This window comes from Cyprinus carpio, chromosome B6 (genome assembly GCF_018340385.1).
Source record: "Cyprinus carpio isolate SPL01 chromosome B6, ASM1834038v1, whole genome shotgun sequence".
Classification (NCBI taxonomy): Eukaryota; Metazoa; Chordata; class Actinopteri; order Cypriniformes; family Cyprinidae; genus Cyprinus; species Cyprinus carpio.
The window spans coordinates 20098761-20109183 of record NC_056602.1 but is presented as its reverse complement, the minus strand read 5'-3'; the positions used below and the strand labels follow the sequence as shown (position 1 = coordinate 20109183).

The 10423-nt window shown below is 37.5% G+C and overlaps 1 protein-coding gene across 2 annotated transcripts in view; it reads left to right on the top strand.

Moving 5' to 3' along the window:
* LOC109063744 (cystathionine gamma-lyase-like) overlaps positions 1-7031 on the top strand; it is an 11642-nt gene extending 4611 nt beyond the window's left edge. For both annotated transcript variants that reach the window (XM_042726115.1, XM_042726114.1), the window contains 5 exons: positions 900-1052; positions 1322-1443; positions 1525-1577; positions 2085-2223; positions 6417-7031. In XM_042726115.1, coding sequence (XP_042582049.1) covers positions 900-1052; positions 1322-1443; positions 1525-1577; positions 2085-2223; positions 6417-6431 — 482 coding nt within the window. In that variant the 3' untranslated portion in view covers positions 6432-7031. The remainder of the gene's footprint in view (positions 1-899; positions 1053-1321; positions 1444-1524; positions 1578-2084; positions 2224-6416) is intronic.
* Positions 7032-10423: the final 3392 nt, after the last annotated feature.

Sequence of the window (10423 nt, the reverse complement as noted above, 5' to 3'; positions counted from 1 at the left end):
AATGGCCGGGACTTTCCCGAGTATGATGCCATAGTAGTGAGAAATCTGGAACTGCTAGTGTGGAGAGACTGATTATGATTTATTGAGATTATAAAACAATGATTGGGTGGATTTTTACCATTAAAGGCTGGTTGTTTTCTATGCTATGTTCAAACACCATGCAAAAATCACTTTTACATTCTATGGCACCTTTAATAAACCATAATGTACACAAAAGAAATCCATTTATGATGTGCTAAACCTGATTGGTGCTGTACAATAAGCTTTGATTTTATTTTTTTTAATCAGATAATCTCAAGGCCAAAGATCATAGCCCACTGATCTTATCACTGAAGAGTGTTAAAGGTTCAGCTCAGTGTTATAATGTACAAAAATATGCTTGAAGATGTGTTTAACTTGCCCAAGAGTGGCTCCAGGTGCAATGTTCAAATATAACTCTGTGGAGAAGAAATTCTAGCAAGAATGAAGTTCTTTTCTCTACAATATTGGGGGTCTTTTGTAAGGGACGAGAAAAATGTACTTCATTCACTTGAAAAGAAAGTTACTTATTACTGAAAGTAATATCCTATATTAATATCTGCTGGCAATATTTCCCTTTTGTTATTACATGTAGTCTTGTTGAAAAAGATACTTTATCTTAAGATAAGAACTATATCCTTTATTTTAATGTTTAAATGGTCTAATCACTGTATGTATAATTTGAGCAAGTTATAATTTTATCAACTTTTATCAATCCCATACCTCCCACCTCTCACACTGCTACAGTCCTGATGTGAAACCTTGTGCTTTCTGTTAGGTTCTTATTGCAGTTACAGATTGGAGATTTATCCCTAACTGTAAGTAAGGAAGTAGAACTTTTAAGGTTTGTTTTAATCTCTCTTCCTCCCCATTTTCTTCAGCTCTTGGGGCTGTGCCTTCTCCATTTGACTGTTATATGTGCAATCGGGGTCTGAAGACACTCCACGTGAGAATGAAGCAGCACTTTAAGAACGCAATGGCCGCGGCACAATTTCTGGAGGCTGACCCAAGAGTGGACAGAGTCATCTTCCCAGGTGTCTGTGATATTATTGTGACTTCATATAGAAGTATATGTTGGGTGATTTTGATATAGAGGTAATTGCTCAAATAATCCATCTGAATATAAAAATAGTATATATCCAATAGATTTTTTTTTTAATGATGTAAAAAATGTTTTTGAAAAACTTTTGAAATATTAGTCTAGGTGCTTCATTTGTGTGATACCACCAATGGGCGACCTTCAGCTGTGTTGTTCAAAATGAACTGATATTCCAGTCGGACTTGACTGACTCTTTTCCTTCAGGTCTTCCATCCCACCCTCAGCATGAGTTGACAAAGAGACAGTGCACAGGCTGTCCTGGGATGATCACTTTCTACATCAAAGGAAAACTGGAGCATGCTTCAACTTTCCTCAGCAGTCTGAAGGTGCTTTGAAGCTTCATATAGTTTGAAAATCTTTTACATCTTACATTTAAAAAAATATATATATTGTGTTTTGCATTTCAGTTGTTTGCACTTGCTGAAAGTCTTGGTGGTTATGAGAGTCTAGCAGAGCACCCGTAAGTATCCAAAGTCCACTGACTGTTCTGAGGGGAAATTTGATTTAAATCCAGAGCATACAGAAAATAAACATTAAGTATATTACCTTTTTTTCATTTAAGCCCTAAAAGTCTGAGAGGCTTATTTTGGATTTCCACTAGGGGGCGTGAGAGCTTTAATGTTACTGTAAAAAGAAATTGCAGAAACAAGACTTGTTTTCTGAGCAGTTTGCCTCATTGTAGAAGATTATTTAGCAGGAAATATTGGAACATTTATAGTTATAGTAATCAGCTTTCAATATAATGAAGTTAAGGTTAATCATCTTTAGGAACATCATTGTGACAGGTAATTCATAAGTAATTCACTTTTAAACATTAAACACAAAACATTTTTTCTGAGTAAGTCTTTATATTTTACCTTGTCCGGTGTTACGTGATTTATCCTTGAAAATCAAATCAAAACACTTTTTTTGTGGGAACATTTCATCCACCTCCATTTCCAATAATGTTGCATATTTTGTTTTCCAGAGCGATTATGACTCACGCTTCAGTGTCTGAGGATGAGAGGAAAGAGCTGGGCATCAGTGATACTCTCATTCGTTTGTCTGTAGGCCTGGAGGATGAAGAAGATATTATTGCAGATCTAGACCAAGCCCTCGCTGCTGCAGTGAGTATTTCAGTAGACCTGAACATCTGACACTAAATAAATAAACACACACACATACATTCAATACAGTTTTGAATTTTTAAGTGCAAGCTTAACTTTTAAGATTTTTATTTGGAGTTTATGTGGTTTTATATAGATCTACAGATGACCAGTGCATTATGTGTATATGACAGCGACGTTATTATCTCCATGCTGAAGACATTAAACGTAATCGTGTGCATTTCTATTTGTAGAGCCTCTTTTTTTAGACCAAAGGTGCTTTCATGAATTTAATGGTGCATCCTCATGTAAACTGATTTTATTCCCTGAAATATGGTATTTTTTTAAGCTTGTGCCAACATAGAGATAATTTCGGCCGATAAAGTTCAGTGAACCATCTCTGAGAGCACAGACCATTTCCCCTCGCTCTAAAGTGCACTGTTCCAGGAAATAAAGGAAAATCAGCTTAGGTCAGAGTCTGAGAATTATTCCCATAGAAATGTATTTGTGAGGAGAAAGCTAGGGGTTTGTGGGCTGTGCGGTCTCTGTTCGCTGTATTTGATGGAGCCTTTGAGCATGATAGCAGTGCAGGCGTGTGAGCAGATGCTTATTAGAAAGCAAAGGTACAGCAGTATGGTTTGATAAAATTTGTACATCGCTACACCATTCACCCTATTATTGTGAAGGTCTAGTGATCGTGTCTCTCAGGGGAGAGCCCTTTTCCTCTGTCAGCAATACAATGCCAGCTCTACAGTTCCATATTTGATCCCTTTAGATGTGCTTTTCTGCTCATCTGAAGAGAATGGAAATGAAATCATGACTTGTATCCAGTTACTATCCAATACCCCTCTGAGATCATTACAAGAAGAGCTTTTGTGATTTGCGGTGTGTTTTAATTTGATGACATCCGGGGGTGAATTCCATTAGGTCCTGGCACGCAGTTTTCCTCAGAGAGTTATAGATCTTCAGTCTTTTCCATTCTTTCTTAAAACCGTAGGTTAATTATCTGCACTTTTGTGAGGTTAAGAGCTGTCATTTAAAAAAAAAAAAAGAATATGCTAATGTTAACAGCATTTATTGAACCACTCTTTGCGGTAAGCCTCAAATTGCTGCCTTTGTGGCTCAGTGCTGTTTCAACCAGTTGACAGAGACTGTGGGGCGCTAGCTAGTGAATGAAGGACAAAACTTACGGTGATATATACAGTGTGTGTGTATATTTACATTTAGTCATTTAGCAGATGCTTTTATCCAAAGCTCGCGCTCTCTCTCTCTCTCTCTATTTATTTATCTGTTTCTTTTTTTCTATGTTTATATATATATATACATCATCTATGGCTTTTCTCTTCCCTTTCACAAACCGATGATCTCCCATTCTAAGTTACGTCCTTTGGCTGTTTACTGTTTTATTTCTTTTCTTTTTCTGCTGATGGCCCGTGCGCCCCACACTTTGAGAACCACTGCTTTAGAAAGACTTTAAGTATATATTACCATTTTATATATATTATTTTAAGGTTGAAGTCTTCAGTAATGAAATGCACCATAACAGTGTTACTGCTTGAGTAATCCAGTGTGCCGTTTTGAAGTACGTTCATATTATATACGCTTTCAAACATTTCTGCGTGTAGCGTGCCATGGTTGCCAGGTTTTCAAAACAACAAAATCCGCACAATTGCTACTCAAAACTAGCCAAATCGCGATTCGAGGGGGGTCCACCGGTATTCCAAGGGGTAAAATATGTTTTATGGAGGGGTTCCCCAAACCGCGGACTTGGCAACACTGTAGCGTGCCAACTTGATGCTTCCTCTGAAGACTGCGCTTGCGTGACAGAGTGTAATCGCAGCCTGTGCGATTGAAAAATCATGTTTTGATGTTATCGCAAATGCAATTAATCATTCACCCCTACTGCTGAGGCATGGCATTCCACTCTTCTTGAAGGGCTGCCCTAAGGTCATTGAGGTTCTGGGGTGCAGGGTTACGATCCTCTACACCAGGGGTTTCAGCCTTTTAGGACATGTGCCCCCCCCTAAGTGATCATTTCACTCGGCTTAAATGGCTTAATTACTTTAATGTTTAAACTGGCAAGACTCACGAAACGCGTGAGAATGAAAAACCTTCTTGAGGAAGCCGCACTGGCCTGGTCATTAAGATAGTTTTGGGGGGTTAAGGTGACCGATGGGGGCTGAAACCCACTAAAAAGGGTTAAGAACCGCCCCGGGTATAACGTTAGCATGCGTAATTATACTGAAACATAAACATATAACCAGTTTACCTGATTCAGTGTGATGGCTGAGCGTGTTTCTGAGATGATAACATGCCAATACGTGGTTGGATTTTCGACATGGCTAACCGTAAATCATCTTTCACTGGCTGCATCCGAAAACTGAAAAGCTGCCTTCGGAGGACGCATTCTAAGGTAGGAAGGCATCAAATAACGTCCGAATTCAGTGTTAGTTTCAGTTCCTGTCTCCTGAGATGCCTTCATCTGGCCGATTTTTGAAGGCAGCATAGATGTGTACTTCACTGCCTTTGATATCCCACAATCCTGCGCGTTCCATTCTGAGACCGATAAGCCAAAAAATAAAGATGGCGTCTGGAAGTTGCGGTCCGTTTGTCAGTTTGAGTAAATGTATGTTTTTGATCAATGTTTTCCACCTTTTATGTCATTTCTAGTGAGAAATTATTGCAGTAATGAAATATCCACTTAGTTATAACAAAAGTTATCACCTCTCTATATTTTGCTGTAGATCATTAAACCGCTACTCTGCCTCAGAAGCCTGTCCAAAATCAGTTTCATGAGGTGCTTTCATGCAAAAAAGCTCCCTGCAAAGTCATTGCCTGAAACGGCAGCGAGGCACCAAGTCACCTGCCTAAGTTTTCGGATGCAGCCACTGTCTATAAGCGTGACTTGATACTCAAGCCAACTCTGCTCTAACTGTCTACTAGCAGTTGGAGTCAGATTGCCCCCTGGTGGATGGCTAAAGATTTGCTAACTCATTCATAAATCCTCAAGGGAAAGTTTCTGAGTTAACTGATGCTAGCGCCAAACAGGTTGAAAACCCCTGCTCTACACAACGACTCAGCTCATCCCATAGGTTTTCTATGGGATTCCGGTCTGAAGAATGTGCAGGCCATTCCATTTGAGGTACCCCAGCCTCCAGCATCCGTTCCCTGATGATGCGACCTCGATGAGCTGGGGCACTGTTGTCCATGAAGATGAAATCAGGCCTGTTTTGCTCATGCAGAGGCACAATGACTGGATTAATTAATTTTCAGTGGACTTTTAAAATTTTCTTTGCTTGAGAAGAAAAAAATATAGTTACAGCATTTTTTTTTCTTTTGATTTAGTCGAGTTGGTTTTGCATCAAACTATGTGATTTTCGGCAATTGAGATCTGACTGCAACAGCGCATTTTCCGCTTGGGCAAGCGCTTCGGGGACAGCTTACCTCGCGCATGAAATCAGCCACAGGCCAGTAAACCAATGAGAATGCGCTACAGTCCTGACAAGTCACATCAACAGAGCGGAGGCGAGAAAGCAGCGGAGAATCTGCTTGCCTGGAAGCTTCCGTCACTGACGTAGATTTACAGATAATTACTGCCGTTTGGCAAATAAATCATACTACGTACTTATTCCTAACTCTTTAAGCTTTGTTACATTTTAAATGATAAGGGATCAACTTGTAATCATGTTTATATTAATAACCCCGTGAAATTATTCTCTCAAGTGGCCTGAGTTTGCAGAGCATTCGCAGCTTATATGACTGTTTTCAAAATGGATAATTACAAGAAATGTTTCTTGAGCACAAAATCAGCATATAAGAATGATTTCTGAAGGATCATGTGACAAAGACTGGAGTAATAGCTGTTGAAAATTAGCTATCACAGGAATACATTACATTTTTTAAAAACAGTAAAATAGAAAACAATTTTTTAAATTGATTTTTTTTTTTTTCATGGAATGAATTTTCATTTATTAATTTACTGTACTTTTCATCAAATAAATGCAGCCTTGGTGAGACGACTTTTGAATACATAACCAAATTTTTAAACAGTAGTCTGTATAGTTTTTTTTCATATTTATATTGTATACCTATACAAAACTAATTCAAGCAAATATTAATTTGCCATGTTAAAACCAATACATTTTTTTCTGTTAAATATTGATGTAATGTTGTACAACTGTTTTTTTTTTTTTTTTTTTTTTTTTTTTAAACAGCATCCAAAAAAGTAAGAGGCTGATCAAGCTCAAGCTCAAGATCAAGAGCACAAGAGCAGTGGTACCACGTCTGGACAAGACAAGGACACTCTTCTGTGGCACATTTATAATTTACTTATATGACAGTCGTGCTTGAAAAACTTGAATTGCATTTGTCAGGGAACAAATATTCTCAAGAAACTTATCTTTTCATTCAAAGTACAGGAGATTTGCTGCTTTTGTGTTTCTACTTTTTGTAATTATAGTATGATAAGGTGGTTGGGTTCTAAACAGGTTCCACTATTTAAGCTTTTAATATAGGAAAAAGCCAGGACTGCAAGGGAAATCCGATATCATGGAAATGAATTTGTTTTATCTTTTTTATAAGGACTGTGATTCAAGTTAATTCAGCAAGTACAAGGAGCACAAAAGACACAGATTACACAATCAGTCTTTATATTCTGCATCAAAGATGATGCATATTCACCTCATAATGTTTCAAATCACTCTTCATTGATCAGTTTGTATTTTAAATACTAGATATTGGTTGGAGGCTTGAGCATTTTAAACTCTTAAGGGATCACATCTGATTTTTGTCTGTTCTTACCAGACCCATTAAAAGCCATTTGTAATCTCTCCCTCTGTTTTGTCTTCTTCCTGAACATCTTTAATGGTGGTACACCATAAGCAATCACTTTGAAGTCAACAAGCACCACACATGTAATTGGATGATGAATAGTAAAAGACACATCTAATGAGCCAGTCTAACAACACCATAAATAATGCTTCAATGGCAACTTGAACTGAGAATGAATTATTTCTCCACAGCATTTATCAGGCTTGAATTTATTTTTTTGACGAGCATGACATAATTCTCTAGTCCTGATGAGGCAAATTTTTTAGCTTTTAATTTCTTGAGCAATGTAAGCTTTTTAGGATATGCTGCAAGAAACCAAAAAAATTTAGAATTTTATGTAAAAGTGTTTAATCAGGATGTCAAATATTTCTTAGTTCTTGACAGGACGTTTTGCCTTTTTAAATGCAGTTTTACTGATAAAAGACCTTTCAGTGGGAGTCAATTCATGCTTGTCAATGTATAAAACTGTCAGAAAGCATATCAATGCCTTTTTGTTTGTCACTGTATTACTTTCAGTGGCTATTTTCCATCATCTTCCCACAAGGCATATATTCTGTATAAAATGAAAAGCACCTCATTTATGTTATTTGCTGACTCAAGGGATGTCCATTTAGCAAAGTGTACACACAGGAAGCACAACACCATTAACCCAGGTATGCAGTGCCAAAGGTTCTGCTCAGACCCATTAACTCTACATATTAATGTCCATATATCTCCAGTATAGGAGCCACTGACATTTTCATTTAAGCCAGACATGATGTATGCAAAATATCAGGGGTGTAAAATTCATTCTCTAATGTTTATTTATAAGTATATACTTTCTCAAGCCCTGGTTTGATGTTCATACAGTTTGGGTGGAGAATGCACGTGTATTACAGGCTAGAAATAGAATGAATGGAAACATGAGGAAAGCTGAGGTTGCACCTTTTATGTGACCCAATGTTCTTTTCCTTCATCAAAATACATGTTTGATCTTGCCAGGATCCTTTCATGCTATGTTTTCCAATTTTCACATATCTAAAAGAGAAGATATTGCTTGATTCACACTCACAAGACTGTTGTAAAAATGATGGATGGGTTATTAACAGTCACAATCTTGATTCAAAGTATGATTTTTTTGTCCATATAAAATGATGTTCAGAAAGATGGTTCATGTCTAAATATTTTAGATAGTAATTGTCTGCATGACTGACTTATAAGGAGGGGAATTAATGACAACAGAATGTCAGGGGGCCAGTTTAATGCCTCATCTGAAGAATGCTCCTTTTCACAGTCTAAAATCCGTGTCATTGCACTATGACTTTTGCACCCATACAAGTCAGGAGCAGCCACAGCAAGCAGCATTTTCACAAATGGTCTCCCATCAGTGGACCGACCAGGTGCTAGCCTGCTTAGCTTTATTGAGGAACCAGACTCTGCCTACTGCATGCAACATCTGCATTTGTAGTCTGTGTTTCAAAGAAGCTGCTCTAATAGAGGGGTAGCGCATCCTGATAAGCTCAGAACGGCCATCAGGATGCGCAACCAGCCTAAACAATGAGGTCAAATTCATAGTCAAGGTGGGGAATTAATGAAAACAGACTGTCAGGAGGACAGTTTAATGCCTCATGTGACCGATGCTCCTTTTTACAGGTGCCGGTCTAATGCTTTATCAAAGGGTTGCTTCTTTTTACATTTTTTAGTCCGATTCATTATCCTAAGACTTTTGCACCCATTCAAGCCAAGGAATGATCACCCCCTGCTGGCTGGACTAAACTATAGCTGCCCCAGCAAGCTACATTTTCACAAGTGGTCTCCCATCAGTGGACTGACCAGGCTCTAGCCTGCTTAGCTTTAGTGAGGAACCAGACTCTGCCTACTGCATGCAACATCTGCATTTGTAGTCTGTGTTTCAAAGAAGCTGCTCTAATAGAGGGGTAGCGCATCCTGATAAGCTCAATATGGCCATCAGGATGCACTACCAGCCTAAACAATGAGGCCAAATTCAGAGTCAAGGTGGGGAATTAATAAGGATGGCATTTTTTTTATTTTTTTATTTTTTTATTTTGGATTTTGCCCAAAGCCACTGCTAACGTAAAAGAAACTATTCAAACTATGGGCCTTTGAGTACATTTTTGGAAAATGGTTACTAAAGATCAGGTCATTTTGTCCTTGTAAACACTGTCAATGCTAATCTTTATTCCTTTTATTAAACTTTAAGCACTTAAATCATAATAGTGTTCAAGTGCATGTCTGCCAAATCATGCTAAACTATATTTCCAATAGACAAAAACAGAAAACAAAAACAGCTAAGAGCTTCACGATTAATAAGGTCCTGTTGTGTACATGGAACCTCTCATCATTAGTTCTTCTTTAATTTGTGCTGGTGGCACTGCACCTAATAGACTCATGTCATGTATCCATCTCTGAGAAACATAATCAAGGTAATTGTTTTGCGTACTACTTGTTTGTGTACTTTGAAATATGAGGGATGCATAAACTGCATCATTTCAAATAAATTAAAGCTGCTGTCTTATGAAACCTTGCAATAAAGTGAAAGGAAGTGTTTATGTCTCTGTTTATGTGATAACATTTCCTTTTAATCTCTTAATTATATCTGTTATTTATTAATAAAATAATACAATAGCACTCCAGGTTCAGTTCTGTAATTCCTTGTTCTCAGAGGAACACGTTGTGCTGTTCAACAGTAAAATCAGTCGCCTACATCACTCAGGACACAGAAGCATCTACTGAATCAGACTGAAGGCTCATCTATGCAACATTCAGCTCTGACAGGAACAGGATTGTTTGCTCTGACGCACACTAGAATGAAGATTACTGGTTATTCAGTGGTACACAGTGCTAAAATACTTTGTTTTTCTTTGTGAGGGAAAGTATTGTCAAATGCATCGCTGCGTGGAGACGACCCATGTACATGTACACTAAATGACTTTATCATTGTGTAATAGCACTCAGGCTTTGAATTTCAGACATGAAGTATGCATTTTGTCATATTTTCTTTCTTTGTGGGATGCATTATATTCTTTTTAAAAGCAAAAACAACACATTTTTTTTTTATATTACAGTAATTTGTTGCAGAATTATTAATAACAATATGACACATAACATGCTTACATGACACAGTCTTAAAAACATTATACACACACACACACTTGAATATTTATGTTCTATTCGCTGCATCCCAACTGTAAATTAATGTATAACTGTAAATTCTAGTTTGTATAATTCCTATTAAATAGCTTAGTTGCAAAATTTCTTATTTATTTATCTTTTTTTTTAGGTTATAGATCCATTCTGTTGAAATCTGTTAACTTGGAAATTTATGGAGCATCGTTCATGTCCTTAGACAGGCATTGCTCCACGTTGGAAGTTCGAAGTTGGGCTGGCTCAA